The 19,598-nt window shown below is 42.8% G+C and overlaps 1 protein-coding gene across 1 annotated transcript in view; it reads right to left on the minus strand.

Annotated features, from left to right (window-relative positions):
* Nucleotides 1–19,598, minus strand: part of LDA (limit dextrinase) — a 215,739-nt gene that overhangs the window by 145,694 nt on the left and 50,447 nt on the right. The window contains exon 19 of the mRNA XM_087370761.1: nt 12,526–12,616. Coding sequence (XP_087226887.1) covers nt 12,526–12,616 — 91 coding nt within the window. The remainder of the gene's footprint in view (nt 1–12,525; nt 12,617–19,598) is intronic.

Raw genomic sequence — 19,598 nt, forward strand, 5'->3', positions numbered from 1 at the left:
GCCCCCTCCGTGCGTCCGTACACCCCCGCCATTCTCCGTACAGTCTAGCCCCCCTGCCCTCCGTCAACATCTCTGTCCAACTCGTTTTCTTCCGTACAGCCTCTGTGTGCCCTGTCAGCACTCCGTACAGTCCGTACGGTCCTGTCTATCCGTACTGTCCGTACTGTTTCTTCTTGTCCGTACTGTTTTTCCTATTTCTCCCGTGCTTGCTCTATACAAACCCTGCTGTACAGCTCTGGTTCTTTCTGCCTCTTCATCGATCTTGCCCTGCTTAACTCCATGGAGGACCACCTCAAAAGCTATTCCCGGAAGGACCTGTCCCGGGACTCCAAAAGACAGCAAGTTGATTTTTCTACTTCAGCCTCTATAGATGCTCACTATGTTTTCGACATGCTCAAGGATGAATTTCATCACAGCCGGAAGCAGTGGGCCAAACATCCCCCGGCCCTTAAATATAAGCTGAAGCTGCCCTCATTGGTCGCTCCTCCCCGAAAGTTTTCTCAGCAAGCAATCATCATTTTCTTTCCAGGGAAGCTACCTTCAGCAAATGATATAGCTCAGTGGGTTCAGGCTTTGTTGGGAGGTTGCTTTGTTGAAGGAGTATATTTTGCTTCTCGAGGTTTTTATAAAGTGCACTTTTTGGATGCCTCATATCGTCAGCAGATATTGGAGATGTCCCCTCTATTCTATGGCAGACAAATGGTCCATGTCATGCCATGGTCGCCAAATAAGGATTATCACGGTCTCATTCGACATCACTGCCCTGTATGGGTTGAGGTCGTGGATTTTTCGGACTATATGAGGGCTGAGTTACCAAGTCTGGCAGCTACTTTGGGGCAAGTTGTATGCCCACCCCGTCCTTCGGGTAATTGAAATCGGTTTTGTGTTCTTTGGGATACAGATCACCCAACCCCTCCTTCTATTGCGGTAGAGGTGGAGGATGTCCCCTTGGGCGAAAATATTTTGACTTGAAATGGGGAGTATTTGCAGGTGCTTGTTTCACATGTCATAAGTTTGGCCACCTAGCTTCACATATCCTCCTGTAGTCCTGCATCAGCTCCCATCTACAGCTATTGCTCCAGAAAATATTTCCCCTCCAACTTATGGTCCGGGGCCTAAGGCTATGCCTAGCAAGTCGGGGGATATGGCATCTAAATCTGCCCCACCCAAAGAAAATGTGGTTCAGGTTCCAGCCAAGCAAAAGGATAAGGGAAAGGGCAAAATTTCAGAATCTCATGCCTCTCCCCAGGGTGCCTGGCAGCAACCCCAAAAGGTATTTGCGCTCAAGCCATGACCGTTACAATCTCGCCATTGGGATACCTCTACTTCCACCCCTGGTCAGGCCTCTACCCCTGCTGATAGCCTCACTTCTCAACTGTGGGTTGATGTGCTCAAGAGGGGCATCCCTGTATGTGACAATGATGAGGATTATAGAGCTACTGATCCAGGAGGCCAGGTGGATGTTGATGTCATGGCTGAGGCCTGACAACTTACACCTTCACTATGCTTTTTGGTTCGGCTGTACATATCTTCTATGTCTACTTCAATTACTTGCATTACATACAATGTTCAAGGTCTTTGCAATGTCAATAAGTGGAGACTTTTTTGGCACTATGTACATAGAATGCACCCCGATGTAATTTCCTTACAAGAACATAACCAACACTTCTTGGCTGGCCAGCAAGGCCACTTTGCTGGTTATGACATCTTTTATGCTGGTACGATGCACTTTTCCGGGGTATGCATGCTGGTAAAACATGATATGCAGCCCACGGTTGCTTACAACGACCCCCAGGGTCGATGGATGGTAATCAGATGCATCTGTCATGCTGATCTTTATGAAATAGCATCAGTTTATGCCTCTCAAACTTCTGCGACAAGAGCTCGAATGTGGGACTCCCTCAAGCAATATCCATGGCTGTCTAATGCTTTTTTGTGTGGAGACTTTAATAACTCGCCTGCCATGCAAGACAACACCACTCATCGTTCTCACATGATCCCCACTGAGCTTCGACATTGGGAGGATATGCTTTCTTTTCTGCATGCAGAAGATTTATGGCTCTCAACAAGGGATAGAGATATGGGTTATACATACAGTCACAATGCTTTTACTCATTACTGGGCTCGACTTGACAGATGGTATTTGTTGCAGGCTCAGCAGTACACTAGTTTCACGTGTGCATTATGGGTTGATCATTCCCTCTTGTTATCTGATCACTTTCCAGTATGCCTGACATTATCTATAGCACATTTGACAGATGATATGCCTTTTTTTAGTCGTCGCCTACTCCATGTTAATAGTGCTTATTTGCTGCATCAACAATTTCAGAACATGGTGAGAGTGGCTGTCCGCCCCCTCCTCTCACATGCTCAGGAGGACATGGATTTCGCCTGGATCAGTCTTGCCCATCGTTTGCAGGCTGTCATTCAAGATTATGGACGGAGTTACATGGGTGTTGGAGATAAGTGCACACTAAGTGTACTATTTCCTAGTCTAAGTCTAAGTCTAGTCTTTATGTCTTGAGTGTGTGCCATGTGGCACTTCTACAATTATCCCATAAACACTCTTGCATTATGTCTTGTACTTTGGCCCATATATTCAATGGGTCACATCATTCTAATCTATCAGTCTAGCTTATGTCTTGTCTACACTCTTCTCAAGGTATTTCTTGTCTTTTAGTCTTGTCATTTCATTTCCATTTCCAGTTTCTAGTTCTAGTTCTTTTTCCATATTCCAACATGGTATCAGAGCTAGATTGACTCCTCTTCTCCCTCTTCTCTCTTCTCAAATCCGCCTCCCCCCCCTCAGATCTGCCTCTTCTCTCTCCTCTCTCCCCTGCTGCAGATCTGCCCTGCCACGCTCCAGATCTGCGTGACTCTGCTGCATTTTTTTTCTTTTCCTGCTCTACATTTCTGCGCCCACTCCAAAGATCTGCGCCAGATCTGCGCTTCAGACCTGCGCAGCTCAGCCAGATCTGAGCGCCAGATCTGCTGTCACCGACAAATCTGCGCAGCATCCATCTCTGCTCTTCCGTACGCCGTCGTACTTCGTCCGTCCGTACGTCGTCGTACCTCGTCCGTACTCCGCCGTCAGTACTCTGCGCCATCGTCCGTACATCCGTACAGTCCGTACGACTGTACGGAATCCGTACCTGCACAGGCTGAAGACTTCTTCGACTTCATCTGCACGAAGATCTATCTCTGCCCGGGATTGAGGTACTAAGCTTTGCCTCTTTCAGTTTGCTGAACAGTCTCCTTTTTTGCTGGTTCCTCCTACTTCGATGGGCTGTCATATGCTATGGCCCTGACCAAGTGGTGAGAGAACCGGCTTCTGGGATTTCTTCCTCTCATTTATTTTCTGCAATATTGTAAGGGAATAGACACTGCCCTTGCATCCTAGCAAGAGGTAAGACCTTCCCACATGGCATCTTCCTCTCATTCTCTCATATCTATCGACAAATTAAATGGGTCCAACTTTCATACTTGGCAGATCAAAATCAAGTGCCATCTTATGAAAGAAGGCCTTTGGGACATTGTTCACCGTGATGCTCCCGAAGGTCCATCTGAGCAAGTTGTTGCTGCCAAGAACGACAAAGCCTATGCTATCATATTGCTCGGCCTTGGAGATGATTACATTCATCACATCTCCGACATACAGTCTGCTCCTCAAGCATGGATCACTTTGGACACTCTTTTTGGAGCCCGATCTAAAAACTCTAAGATTGCACTTATGATCTCATTCTTTGATCTACATATGCAGGAAGGAGCTACTATAGCCTCTCATGTCAATTATCTTCGCAGTCTTATGGTTCAGCTTGCGTCAGTCAAGTCTCCCATCTCCGAAGATATTGCTATTGCTGTGCTTCTCAAAAGCTTACCTGACTCCTATGCTACTCTTGTCACTACCTTCAAGTATCATAATAATCCTTCTCTTGAGGGTATCATCAATGCTCTCCAAGAGGAAGAAAGAACTCAACAACGCAAGGTATCTGACACTGCATTTTTAGCAAAGAAAGGCAGTTCTAAGGTAAGAAAGCCTTGCACCCATTGTGGCAAGACTAATCATGTGGAGAAGGACTGTTTCAAGGCTCATCCATGCACCATTTGTGGCCGTGATAATCACCGGGAGAGGGACTGCTACTCCAAAACCTCTACATCAGCTCCTGCATCTACCTCAGCCCATGTTGCTGCAACATCTCCATCAGCTGATCCTGCTATTCCTTCCTTACATGATGAAAAGTGGGCTTTCTAATTACTTCTATGTTTTGTCTACCACCTTGACCACCGATGATGTAGGTCAAGGGGTTCTAGTGTCTTGGTCTTTCTATTTGTCTACAGTCAATCTTCTGTCTATCTAGTCTTGTCTGTCTGTCTATTTGTCTATCAATCTGACTATGTTTTAGATCCATCTTGTCCCTACCCTTGTGGACCCATATGAGGATATCACTTGAGGAGGGGTGTCTCAGGATCTTTTGTCTGTCATGTCTTCTATCTTGTCTCTCAGTCTATCAGTCTTTATGTCTGTCCTCTAGTCTTGTCTTTCTGTCTTACTCCTAGTGTCCACTTAAGGAGGGTGTTGGAGATAAGTGCACACTAAGTGTACTATTTCCTAGTCTAAGTCTAAGTCTAGTCTTTATGTCTTGAGTCTGTGCCATGTGGCACTTCTACAATTATCCCATAAACACTCTTGCATTATGTCTTGTACTTTGGCCCATATATTCAATGGGTCACATCATTCTAATCTATCAGTCTAGCTTGGGGACGAGCATTTTCTGAGCGAAATCTTCCGAGTGTCCGAGCGAAGGAAAAAAAAAGCTTCCAACTATGCATAAATATGGCAAAAATCGATCAGAAGAAAACATAGTTTCACTTAGAAATATGCAAAGTATTATAGCAATGCCTATTTTATACAAAAATCTTTAGGTGAATCTGTAGGAATGGTGAGAGCATAATGGGATGGCTTTTGAAGAAACCCACATGTAGAGTAGACTTCTCTATGAAAATTCCCTTATGATCCTTCTTACAACTTTTACTTAATAGGGGGTGACATTGAAGACCCTCTCTCAACCTATCTTCATGAAAGAGTTTCTTCAAAGAAAACTCATTGAAGCAAGCCATCCAGGTAGTTTCGCCAGCGAAACCCCTTTGAAGCAAGTCTCCCAAGGTAGTTTCGCTGGCGAAACTACCTTGGACAGCACTTTTAAAAGTGACATAACTTTCATATCCAATGTCCAAATATAGTCATTCAACCACTCAAATTGATCGGAACACCCCATTTGAGCACATCTATGGAGTTATATTTTGGAAAATCTTTCATATATAGTATTAAATATTATATGTATTTTATGAGAGTGATATATAAGCCCAAGTTAATACTTATTTATAGTAATTTAAACTTCTTTAGAAACATGTCCATAAATATGCTATAAAAACACTAAAAAGATATTGCCATATGATATAAATGTGTTAATAAGTAATTATATATGCATAGTATTATTACATTGAGAGTGATTATGACGAATGTTTCTTAAAGGAATCAACACTTTTTTAAGGTAATAACAGGGGTACAAAGGGATGTCTCTAAATAAGAAAATTATGTTATGTAAAAATGAATGAGTGACTAGTCTGTATATTTTTATGATAAAGGGATCTAGTTCTAGTGAAAATAAAAGTGTAAAAACCATGTTTCCTAAAGAAAAACATTTTTAAAAATCTCTTGAAAAACACGCTCGGATAAACCTGCTCATAGGTTTTTGCTCGTAAAATTGACGCATCCGTCTAGCTTATGTCTTGTCTACACTCTTCTCAAGGTATTTCTTGTCTTTTAGTCTTGTCATTTCATTTCCATTTCCAGTTTCTAGTTCTAGTTCTTTTTCCATATTCCAACAATGGGAAACCTCAGCCTTAAGCTAAAATGGGCTCAATCTCATAAGCAACAAATGGATTTAATCAGCTCTCATAGGCAGCTCACCTCCTCTGAACAGGATTCTTGTGCTTATGCGGTTCACATCATCCATCAAAATGATCCTCGCAAATTAAAGAAGTGGCAAATCCGAGCTCGCATGAAACCCCTTTTGGATAAGGGCTGCTCCTCTAAAGCCTTCTTTAAAAGCTTGCATGCGAATAGGCGAAAGGAGGATATTTGCAGAATCAGGCAAGATGATGGCACCTGGACTAACTCCAAATCAGAATTGGAATCGCAATGCTCTAGTCATTTCTAGCATCACTTTTCTCCTCAGCCTGATCATTCAATGCAAGTGAATGCAGCTAGGTCTCAATTTCTGATGCATGTTCAGCCCATATTGTCCCCGGAATGGGCTCGTGCACTGGAGCAGCCCTTTATGCTTAATGAACTGGATGATGCTTTGAGTCATTTACGTAAAGGCAGCTCTCCTGGTTGGGTTGGATTGACTGTAGAATTTTTCCGTGCATTTTGGGGTGATCTCAAGAACACTCTGCTTCTTATGGTCAATCATGCTTGGGCAGAACAATCTCTTCCTCCTCCTTGGAAACATGGCCTTGTCAAATTGATCCCCAAAAAAAGGTTGTGTGAGACAATGGCTGATTGGCGGCCCATATCTCTTATGCCAGTCATTTACAAACTCATTGCCAAAATGATTGTCCTCAGGGTTCGATTTATCTTGCAAGGACTTCATCCTAGGCAGTATGGGTTTGTTCCCAGAAGGCAGATTATTGACAATATCTCCAATGCTTTGCTTGCAATTGAGTATGCCAAATATTCTAAACAAGATGTTCTCATTCTGCAAGTGGACATTGCCAAAGCATTTGATACTGTCCATTGGAATTTCATTTCTCACACTATGCATAAATTGGGATTTGGCCCTCGGCTGGTTCATATTATTTACTGGCTCTATTCTCATGCCACTACGCAGTGTTTGCTTGGTGGTGGGTTGTCAAGAGCATGGACTATGACCCGCTCAGTGAGACAGGGTTGCCCTCTTAGTTCGCTACTATATGCCATTGCTACTCATATGTTATTGTTGCATATGGACCATCTTGCAGATACAGGGCAGCTTCATGGCTAGCAAATTCCAGGGGCACAGCCATTTCTTGCACAGGCATATGCTGATGATTCATATTTCATGCCCAGGAATTCTCAAAGTGACCTCTCTCACTTGATGCATACTCTGAATGATTTTGGCATAGCTGCTGGACTGCATATTAACTTTCAGAAATCAAATCTTCTAGCATTGAAAGAAGCTGATTGGCATGCACTTCTCTGGCCAAACCACATCCTCCCTTCCCATACTCTTGTGAGGCATCTAGGGTATCCCATTGGCTGGAATATTACCCCTCAACAACAGCTCAAATGGGTGCTTCAAAAGATCAACAAGAAGCTGGAATACTGGCATTTGTCCACTTGGCCTCTACATGTTCGACTTCGGATAGTACAGTCTTTCATTATGGCATACGTGCAATTTTATTTGCCTCTTCTTCCCTGGTCTTTTAAGCGTTTGGCTTCTTCCCATCATGGTAATTCTTTTCGCTTGGAAAGCATCCATTGGAGCAAGGTGTTTGAATCGCCTCTCGCTTTACAGGCACCTATTAAAGCATATAATCTTATGAAACTGGGCATAAGATTTGTCGGAGATGTTGTGGATCAACATGGTTATGTGCTTTCATTCCCACAAGCTTGCAGGACATTCCCCTTGGGTCTGCATCATCGGCCCATTTGGAGAATACTTACAACTATGTTGCAGCCATTTGTTCCTGTTCCTCCACTGTTTGTACAGGACAGGTTGCTGGACTGGAATCTGACTTCCTTATACCCTGCTACCTGTTCACTTTCAATGCATAATCTGGCCTCCTTGATGGTCTACAGATTTCTTCTTCCACCGCCATGGATTGATAAGCATGCCAACACTCTTTGGAATTTGGATAGGCCTTTATCTTGGTGGCAATCACGACTCAAGAAAATTTGGAAAGCCAAATTGCCATTGAAACAGAGGCTTTTCTTTTGGAGATGTATAGTGGGAGCTTTTTCCATTGGGGTGAAATCGGCAGCACGTCGCATTGCTTCCCCATCCTGCCCCCGTTGCTCTCATCACCGTGAGACAGTTCCCCATTTGTTATGGTCTTGCCCGCACTCTTGGTTATTGATCACTCATGTTTCTCATTTGCTGCGGCTTCGGTTTCCCTCTATCAGATTTGGGAAACTCTTCTGGATGTTTGGATGCTTCTCATCTCAGATGTCTCCATTCCTCCTTTTCTTTCACTGGACTCGTTTTTGGGTACTATGGACTATTTGGACACAGAGATTGCATTCTAGGATGGGACAACAGTTTCCTCAGGCATATGCTTTCTTCAGAACGTCCCTCAAGCAATCTTTATATGATAGTTATGCTGCGAGGGACTTGGATGCTACTAGCCTTGAAGTGTTTTCTGACTGTTTTTTAGTTCTTCCATTAGGCTCTCTTTTGGAGTCTAATGTCATGTACATTGATCTCATGTTAATAATATAGTTACTGGTTTCACCAAAAAAAAAAAGTGTGTGTGTGTGTGTGTATGCGTGCGTGCATGCGTGCGTGCGTACACGTGTAAGTGTGTTGGTGCGCGCATGGGCATGCATTCCGTAGATTCCTTGAGAATGCCTTCTTGCACCAATGTGCATGGCATGTGCTGAAGGGGGAAGGACACAACAATTTAACAATTTTGGCTGCACGCAAATACTATACTTGTTGAACATAAAGTTGACTGAGTGTTGTAAGGACATCTCCAAGAGTATGTTGTGTGGGAACCAATGACCAAATGCTCTCATGACACATTTAGCAGAAAAAGAAAGAGACTCCATACCTTAAGACATCCATCCCATCCTAACCTCTACCTCTTCAGAGAGAAGGAGGCAAGACCATGATCATTATCCTTAAATTTCCTCGAAGCAAGGCATGTGGGAGCCTAGAAGGAGGCAAGAACATGATCATTATCCTTAAAGTTCCTCGGAGCAAGGCATGTGGGAGCTGTTTATCTTCCCCGTCAGGGGGTGCACCCTTAGCAAGCGGATGAGTTCTCTAGGGTTCCAAGGAGTCTCAGCTTCTCTTTCACACAGCACGGGCATGATGGCTCCTAGAGAGATTGGATAGGTTTTAGCTCAGCGATAGGGGATGCCACTCCTCTAACTCTCATTTCTTAAATCTGATGAATTAGTGTGCTTGGGAGCTGCTGCTTCTCCCCGACCCTTGCTTCCTCTTCATTACATGGATCCAACAAGAAACGACAGCATTGCTATATTGCACAGCATGGATCCTTCAATGTGTTGAATGGGTACTGCAGGACATCAAACTATCAACACCTTCAAAAAGAAACCATGGGGAGTGTGTGGTTGCAATACAAGAACAACACAATGTCTACAAATGTTCTACACTTGGCTGCCTAGAATGTAAGTCATGTGCCAAGATTTCTTCTTGTTCTTGCCTCCCTTGTTAGAAAAGTCCTCACGCTCATCAGACTTTCTCCGCCATTTTTCTTTTTTCTGGACTTGCCTTTGCCAGCTTTGCCCTTTATTTTGCTCTTATCCTTGCTTTGAGCAATAAAGGCCTTATCCTTGCTGTCCTCTATGTAGTAAATCTTTGCCCGAGCCTCCTCCACCAACATAGCCCCTAGCTCTGTCAAAAGTGAGAAACTTTAACCTTTCTGAAATCATAATGCAGTTATGAAAGATCTAAAGCTCCTTGGCAACAAATTTAACAAGAGCATTGGCAACTGGATTGGATCCCCCTTGTGACCAACCATTGCCAGCTGATCCCCTGACAATGTGTAAGGATACCATGACAATTTCTCCCTGCATCCTCATGGTGAACAGCTGATTCTAGAGATTGAGGATCCTCGTAAAGTTATTTGTGTCGCATAAGTCATTCAAGACATCCCATGTTTCCTTTGCAGTTTTCGCCAACTGGATGTGCAGAATCACTACATTTGTTGTTGCCCCAATGACTATTCGCAGCACCTCAGCACAGCATCCTTGTCCCACCACTCTTCCACCTTATCTGGATCTGCAGGTGCTACCGTCTTCCTGTCACATCCACTATGGGCTGAGATTTCAGCTCCCTGTTGAAATCTAAAGGGGGGTATCCACACCTCCCCCTTCCTAGGATGTCACCCATCCGAGTTTGTTCATGCCTGAGTGTGCTTAACCAAAGATTTCCATGATGGGTCTAGTCATCCAAACACCAATACCTTAAGGTGATAGATGTCCTCAATCTATCCAATTTATGGAAATGTTTCTTATGAAGGCTAGAATTCAAACACACTACAGGTTCTCTCTAGAAGTGTGGATTGTATTTCCAATGCTCCCCCTCAAGCCACACTTCAGTTGAGGTCCTAGCTCTCAAATCCACAACCATGGCTATGATACCATGTTGAAATCTCGATGGGGTAAGCCACACTCCCCCTTCCCAGGAGGTCACCCATCTAAGTTTGTTCATGTCTGAGTGTGCTTAGTTAGAAATTTCCAAAAATTGGGGCACGCGAATCAGTGCTCCCCCAACTCCCTGAGAATAAGAATCTCTTGGTAAAGCAAGCCATTCTATATACAAAATTTCCATTACCGGCACAGAAAGAAAGAAAAAGCGTGTGAGGGAGGGGAGGGGAGGGAGACTTTGTGCCAATAAGCAGCCACAGCACGATACGGTCATGGTCGCAAGCCCCTTCAGATCCATTGCCTTAGATTGGGTCTAGACCCCCATCAATGCCACACAAACAGGTACACTGTTAACACATACATTGAAGTTTTGCATGCATCAGCTTGACATAGAATCTGACAGCTATATGCAGGTTATGACTATTTAGCTGATCACTCTCCGACATACTTACAGGCAAGGACAAATCCCTTTTGTATAATTTGTGGCTCTTGCCGGGGCAGAGATACAGCAGTTATCACAAAGTTAGAGGATCCCGCTTCAACTTCAAGGACAATGAGGACAAACCAACAATGCAGGGTTGCATGAGGGATAGTGCCTACAAATGGTAGAGACATCACAGTGTCCTCATATTTGACTTCGGAGATATTTAAAACTCCAATGATCATGCCTCATAACCTTTGCAGCATCACTCATCCTTGATGACTATTGGCCCTTGTGGATAGGAACAAACCAGGCAAATAAGAGACTATACTAACAGTTTTAAAGTCTCTCATTGTTTGTGCATAATGTTACAGAAAGGAAGGCATTATTATATGCAAGGGGTTCCAAGCTCTTCCAGCCTGATTTTACATCCAATATAAGTGCAGAGAATCCCCACAACTTGGAGGAAGCCAGCAGATTGGATGAGCTCTATGAATAAAGACTCAGCAGCCATGATGGAGGAGGAATTCGTGCTGAAATGTTGGCAGCAGGGGAAATATTTTTCAAGCATTGCAAAGTTACCATATGAAACTGTAAAAACTTTTCTATAGCAACTATCATTCCTACTTAGCCCATTCTTGGGCAGCAAGGAGGAATGAACCTTAAAAAGCTATCCAGGCCAGCTATGCATTAATCTCATGAAAAAGATAGACAAAACTAGAATGGAAAGAAAGAAAATTCTAGTGACTAAAAAGTTCACAGATGCCCCCAAAAAAAATTCACTGCTTTAGGTGTAATGTGTATGAGGTCAGTTAGAAGCACATAAAAAAAGAGTGGCACAAGAACATGGAGCAGAGACAAAGGACGGATGACTTCCAAGAGAATCATCATGTAGCCTCAGTTCTCCAAAAAGGATTTTTTCCCGTGTGGTTCAATGTAGAAGAGCTTTTCCCTGAGGTCTTCCCATCAGTGTGCAAGCAGTCCATAACCAAAACCCCAGTCGAGGAGCTTTAATCATCAAAAAATCAAGCGGAGTATCCCTATCCTTCCAACTCTAATCCCCCTTTACATTCAAGAGCTTGAAATTGGAATCACATGGTAAATTTCCCACCACTGACCTTCTAGTGTAGTAATCCTGAGAAAAGCACCCCAAAATTCCCAAGCACCGAACTTGGCAAAACCAACTCCAGGAAGAAACGACATGGAGGCATTACACGTTTTTCTGAGCTTCTCTTCCCAATAACAAAACACAAAAGATGTGTCACTAAAACAGAGGCATTCAACAAAATTGTATTGTTTAGGGTGTATTATCCTTTTCAATATGAATTTGACTCTGTTAGCCATCGCTTTGGCTAATAAAATTATACCCTATGTAAAGTGGATTCTATCGAGCCTACCGCTTGCCAAGTGGAATCTGAGTGCTCTTTAACTGTAACTTTAACACCTCAGAGGTATCCATGGTGGCCTCATTCCACTTTCCTGACCTCAACATAATACGTCACCAAAAAACTGCACCCGGATTGTAGCAGATAAATTTCCAAATATGGCCACAGTGCAAGCAAGATACTACTAATTTAAAAACCAAAATTCAATGCGACCAAACTCTCCTATACAGCACACCTCTTTACTTTGTGCAGATTTGACACACTTCCATCCTCACGACACTTTTTTGCAACGAGAGGACAAAGACATCATCGTTTGGCAGTGAAGTACCAAAGAAAGTTACCTTGAGATATAGGCCTGTCAAAAAGCCCTGCTGAAGAGGATCAGCGAATGGGGAACCACCAATTGCACTATCACGAATACGGTCATTGAAACTGCATTAAGAAATCTGCATTTGCTGAGAAAAAAATTCTTCACAAGTTCAACAGACGATAGAACTCAGCAGAAAACAATATATTCGTCCAACAAAAATCAAGTTAGGCCATGTATCCCGTTACACAACCACTTTGACCAACTCTAAGAATGTTACACAGACTTGAATGCTAACAGATACTCTTGCTTGAAATTATATGTCTGCTCCAACTAACATAGTAGCTGGGTCTTGTGATCTTAAAATAAAATGTTTTTCACATCCCGTAAAACTGGAAGAGATTGTTGCTGTGAAATTTTCTACTATTGGTTAGCCGCTTGGCAACAAAAAGGTGCATATAAGATATACATGTATAACAAACTCAATGCTGGCCTTGGAGGGCAATTGGCTCTATTAAATATAAAAGGAGTTCAAGTTACTATGTAGCCAAAAGTTTTAAAGAGAAGAAACAATCAGCTTTCGTGAGCAAATCAACTATTCAATTAAAGCATAGTGTACTAATTCCGTAATCGCAATGTCTACAAGTTCACCATATAGGATCTTCATGCCATATTTCCATTGGGTTTTCATGCCATATTTCAATGGAGGGATATCATACAAGTTTTTCCCAAAAACCAAAACAAAATTCATGCCCTACATGTTTTGGCTTAGATGCAAAGGAAAATCCTTCAACCAAAATAGAAGAAGTGTGACTCTAGTACCAGAGCTTTGTTTTGCTCTCGTTTTGCTCTTTGACTTGGCCTTTGAATTTTGCTTGGACAAGGTTGGATCCATAATGATTTGCACAAAGAAAATGTTATATTAGACTAGTGAGACATGTGTGAGTGCCACGTGTCACTCTAGGAGTTATCCCATATACACTTGGTACATGTGTGTGTGTGCTTAGCCTATATAAGGCTTGTACTTCACTTATCATGTCATACTTGATGAATGAATGAAAGCCTTCATTATGTCTACATTTGAGTATCACTTCTTCACTCCCTAGCCTCTCTCTCTCTCTCCCCCTCACACCATGTTTCTAACATAGATCCCATGTGTCATTCTTCCACATAGATCTCATTTCTAATTCCATTGCATCCATTCATAATGCATTACTCATAGCATCTTTGAAACATGTAAGCTCACTTTGAGCTTGCATCACTATGCTCATTAATGCAAAGTTGACCTAATTTAGCCTTTTGGTGGCTGCCCGTGTTCTGCCAAGTGAAGGTTGGTCGTTGGAATCTTGAACAATGCCTTTTTGCTCTACCCAGATGAGTAGAAAATTTCATCATTTTAAAAAATCTAACAGAGGACACAAGGGTTAACATTTTCTTGGGTGTAGCAAATTGCAGAAAAATATTTCCGGGGCCATTTTGGGGCCGTGATGCGACACACTCTTGCATAAATTTGGGAATTTGAGACAATCCAAGTATGCTTTGAGTATATAATGAAGGACAGCACTACCGGTGTCCACTCCTATGGAGAAGGGGCTCAAACTCAGCAAAAATGATGATGCAGAAAAGTTTGATGGCACTCTTTACAGGCAGTTGGTGGGCAATCTCATGTATATATGCTCTACGATGCTTGACATTGCATTTGCCACCAAGTTGCTTTCTTCATGTATTGTCCCATTGCTACGCATTAAAACAAAAGGGTTGGTCTCCACACAAAAGTACTTATAGGACTTAAAGTTGGCTTTGCTAAAAGTACACCTACATGCATGCGTGCATGTAGCCACTTGTCAACTTTAGAATTGTGTGGCAATTGCACAAAGTACACCTACATGCAAGCATGCATGGAGCCTGCATGTGGCCACTTTTCAACTTTAGAACTCGTCTGGCAGTCCCAAATAGTTTGCATGGCAAGCAAGCACGCATGCACCCACAATGCTTGCATGAAGCCTACTGACACACAATTTAAAGCGTAAAGTAGAGGCTTTTAGCAGTTCCAACTGCTAAAGTAACTTTTTAAGGCATGCAACCTAGAAAAGTAATTGCATGTCACACATGCACCCTCTCTTTACTCCAAAAGCAGGACTGGGCAGAAAGTAGCAACTTTCTATCGAGTCACCCCCAAACAAGCCACACCCAGCCTTATAGACCTCACACACAAAGCCGAAGCCACCAGGCAGCCCAGAGACCTCAATTGCTATCTGTTTCTGCATGGCACAGCCCTAGAACAGATTCACGACTATCCAAGACTGCTGCATCTGCTGTAGACAGCAAAATCACTGCGAAACTTGCATACATTTTCCATTTTTTATGGATCATCTCCAATTAACAGTCCCAGCTGCTTCTGTGAACTAATTTCCTGCCCAAAAATTTGTTGCAAGCTTCTATGGTTTACCAGCCATAGTAGAATTGACCATGATTTCTGAAATCAAGGATGCATGAAATTGAATTCCAGCTTGCATGAACGAATTCCACACAGCTACTCTAGCTGCGTTTTCTTCCTGCATGTTGTTGTTTTTACCCAAATCTCAATCCTGGATCCCAAGTTAGTCTAGCCTTGGCTTTGGTTCAGCCTAGGCCCTAGTTAGTCCAGTCATGGGCATAACATATTACACTCCACCTCTGCAAAGGGAACCAATGATCTGATACCAAATGTAAGTGCAGGAGTGAGAGATGAGTGCAACACGTACGTAGGAGAGCAAAGAATTCAGCTGTACTTAGTTAGAAATGAAAGTACAAGTATACCTAGGCACTAGTACATAGAAAAATAATGAAAACTATTCTAGTACAAGTACACCCATGAACTAGTACATAGAAAATATTTAAAAGTGTTCCACAAAGACTTGCTTTTCGTAGATTCATCCGACAAAGGTATTATTGTATGAACTCGTCACTGATTATGGCCTTCCATGAGTTGAGAGCGTTAAACAACGAGGCCCTCTAGTACTTATACAAAGAACCAAGGTTGCATGCCTATGGTAAGGCTATTGGGACCATAAATTAATGAGGGGGTCGACCAAGTTAAGTTCAATGAACATTTGGTTTTTCTCGTCTTTAAGCATGTACCTCTATTTCTTGAATCACTTTATTATATCCAACAGCTTGTTTGGTTGGAGGGTCCTTGTTCTACATTGACTTTGTAAACTGCAGTTTGCCCGTGGTACTTCCACACTAGCTTCACCGCATTTTTTGCATCTTGGCACTGATCCAAGCTTGCATTTCTTTTGGAAATTGTTGGTATCTCCCTTTTACTTCCTCCATCTTGCTCCTTCTTCATAAGTACAAGGGTTTCTTTGTCATGCCTGTAAACTCCACCCTATGGTCTTCTGTCATTGGCACATCTAGCACAAACCTTCTTGCGCACAATCGCAAATAATGTTGACTGAAAAGTGCTTATGAGACCACCTACTTGCATAAGAGGGCCTAGGATGGCAATAGTACTTCCACAAGTGTCTCAACCCTTCGGCTGAACATCTTGTGAGCAAGCAAAGGCACGCTTTTGAAGTATTTCTATTGTAACGTAATTTGCTTACTCAAGCCGTAGAAATTTGGGTATATTTGCTAGGCTCTCCCATTCACCTGTTCCTTGAGGGACGAAATTGAAGCTATTTCTTCATGGTTTTTGGAAATGGTTGAGGAAGGCTACTGGGCAACAATTGGCACCAATCCTTGATTGACATTAGTAAAGATGCGCTCGGCTGTCGGATTCCTTGCAATTTGGGCAGCTTTTCATATTGGCTTGACATTAACATCACTATGTCCATGGCTGCTGGTTTTAAAGGAGACACACATAGATGTAAGGAGAAAGAGAGGAGAGATTGAGCATAGATCTTAAGTCTCAAATATGGAATAGTTTGAATTTAACTTGAAACAACTAGCCATGTATATTTGCTACAAGCATGTGAGGTTGAGGTCAATGAAGGTCGGGTTAAGGTACTCACACGTTGTGTCCCACATTCATCCTTTTCGATCCAATCCAACAAACTGTGGTCTCCTCTCTAAGGTATAGACAGTCAAGAATGGAGTTGTTTTCTTCTCATTGAAGGTTAGTAAAAGTCTTGAGCTGCTTGAAGCACTAGCTTACTTCATAGTTTGATACCTCAAGAAACATACATGGAAGGCTTATTATAATCCCAGCATCTTTTTGTTATCATATCAGCCAAAGGGCTGTGAGGAAGGCCCACACAGACTAGAGAGCACATAACTGGATGTTTTGCCTGGTTTGAAAGCCTACATCATTCAAAAAAAATCCAAGGTCTTGTAGTGAAACCTTGGGATTTGTTTGAATGACTTTATATTTTGTTCTTTCATGCATTGCATGATGTACTTCTCCCTTGAGCTTTGCTCTTGGAAATTCATTCATACTTAATAGAAGTCTCTTTTTGGAAAAAAAAAGGTTTCAAGGTCACATCACTATAGGTTCTACTTCACATATGGCAACTGAAGGAAAGGAACTAATACTAGAAGACCAATGTGATCAGAAGGTTTGGGTGGAGACTCTGATGGTTCAGCCACGATAGTGGTAGACTCAGTTATACCTCAATCCAACAAGATTTGCAGGAATGTGAGAAAGGTTCACACAAATCAAACAACAAAAAGTTGGATGATTTTTCGCATGTTTAAGAGCCTACATCATTCAAATAAAATTCCAAGATCACGTATCACGAGAGGGTCTAATTCACGTAACTTGCCCCTTCTAACTTTAGAGAGGTTGGGACATTGAAAAGTGACAATTACTCAATGTCAAGGATCAGGTCAATAGCCAATGGGAAGGGAGAACTATTAACGGGAACACATTGATACTAGGAAGATCAATTTGATCAAAGAATTAGATAATTCGGCTATCACCACCATGGAAGCGGCAGACCCCATTATACCTCCACATCCATGATGTTAAGGAATCCAACAAGGCTTGCATGGCCTTTCGAGACATGTATGAATTACTGAATCAAACAGTGGTCCTTTATCTTGAAAATTCATCATACGCAATTCATATTGGCTGGGGAGATTTCTTAAGCATTTGATGGAACTCAAGAACATCCTTGGCAAACCAACTTCAATGGGGAAAGAACAAGATTCAAGGCTCCACTCGTGCTTTTCTAAGTGAATTGTCGAATTCCTTTGATAGTTTTCCCATATCAGTCACACGACTAAAGAAAGGACAAAGGCTCACAATTAATGAGGTGAAAATTTTCACTGGGTTTGCCAAGGGGAATCTTATTGCCAACTGTATCTATCCAAAGCAAAAGAAAGAACTCTTACTGTTGCAACCACCTCAAGACACAGACACCCTTAAACACTTGGAAGAGGAGATCCATAGAGAGAGATGAGCTCCACAGGCACCAAGGGCTTCACATGATACAACGCTTTCTCTCGTCAACTAACACTACTTACAATCAACATGACCACTCTCACTTCGCATTGCAATAAGTGCGGGTCTCTCGTCTGGGAGCATCGTGGTGGAGACTCCCACTGCTAGTCCATGATGCTCTCATCTCATCAAGCTCCTCTCCCTTAGCCTTGCCGGCAACTGACTCAGATGCATAGAAATCTGTAACAAGTGTATGTGCTATGTCGATCTCGGTGACCTATGGTCTCAATCCCTGCTCTGTGGTCTCTTGCATCAGTATGTCTCTCTGTCGTCGCATCTCAATCAGATAGAGCCCAACACAGACCTAATCCGAAAAATGGATCAACCATGTGACTGGACCAAAGCCATGCCCCTCCTGGAAGAGGTAGTGATATCGTCCTCAGATCTCATAATAGACTGGGCAGACACATAGAAAGTGCTCCTTTGATTCGATCTCCGCCATCTGGCATAATGTGCAAGTCCTCTTTTGTCTAGGTATGCCCGCAGCTCTCCCTGCCTCAATCCTCAGCTGATGTGACGAGACTCGCAACTGCCCGATGGCGATCCTCAATGCAAAGAGAGAGAGAGAGAGAGAGAGAGAGAGAGAGAGAGAGAGAGTCTATTAACGTCCACAGGAGACAAAGAGGTCTATGGGACAACGTGAAAACCAACTAGTACATCAGCTTAGGGAGGGTGTGCAGGGCAGCTACCAAGGAGTGCAAAGGCAGCTCCATTTTATTTACAATACCTACGTGATGACCTTAACGATAGACTGTCCATTCTATTTAAGAATGAGAGTCTTTTGGTTTTGATTTAATCTCTTTAATGAGTGCTACTCCTTCACGATAGACTGCCCATTTACTGTCCTTCATCGCAGCCGAAACCTTTGCTAATTCCTTTGCCTTATCCTTCAGTTGAGCTCTTGTGAATTCTTCGGCTATCCATATCTTAGTCCCTTTCATCTTATGAGATTGTCGTAGTACTTTTGTACGTAGGTCTCGTGAGTTGAATGTAATGATGGCATGACCATTATGCCTACCTATCTGGACAGCTCGAGCTTCACCATCATCACCAAGATTGTCAGGATTGTCATCTGTGTTAGCTTTCCAATCAATAGTCTACGCATGGCTGCTTTGACATGTGCAAAGGTATCACTGAATGATTCCTCTTCCATATACCATTCATATGGAATCCCCCCAATTTTGATTTTCAAAGCAGTATCCTTTCTAGCTGCATGTTCTTTAATCTCTTCCTGAATATCAGCTTTGTTGGCGTTTGCATCAAACTCCACAATCACTTCTTGCTTGGTTGTCTACGCTTCTGTTTGAACTAGATTCTTGACTGTAGAGACTAGTTGGGGGGTAGGGGGGGAAGCATTACATGACTTTACAACCTCGTCAATGACTTCCTTCTTACTAGGTCCTTCCAAAACTTGAATTCTAGTTATGGCATCCGTCAGTTGCATCTTCAGCTCTCTCACTTGATCCTGTAGGAAGAAAATCTGTTCATGATGCCCAATAATGGGTCGGTCAAAAAGACCACCTCGTTCATAGATATGCACATACGGGGAAGGCGCCTTGGCTGCAACTATGGCGTATCGGGCTCTGCTATTGGAGGTTGTTGGAGTAGAGGGTGCTTTTGAAGAGGGGGGTAGGTCGGGCCATTCTTTGCTGGCCATATCTCCTGTTACCCCCTGGCTAAGC

This window comes from Dipteris shenzhenensis, chromosome 32, assembly GCF_047967505.1.
Source record: "Dipteris shenzhenensis isolate YYH24624 ecotype China chromosome 32, Dip_SZ_1.0, whole genome shotgun sequence".
In the NCBI taxonomy this organism is placed as follows: domain Eukaryota; kingdom Viridiplantae; phylum Streptophyta; class Polypodiopsida; order Gleicheniales; family Dipteridaceae; genus Dipteris; species Dipteris shenzhenensis.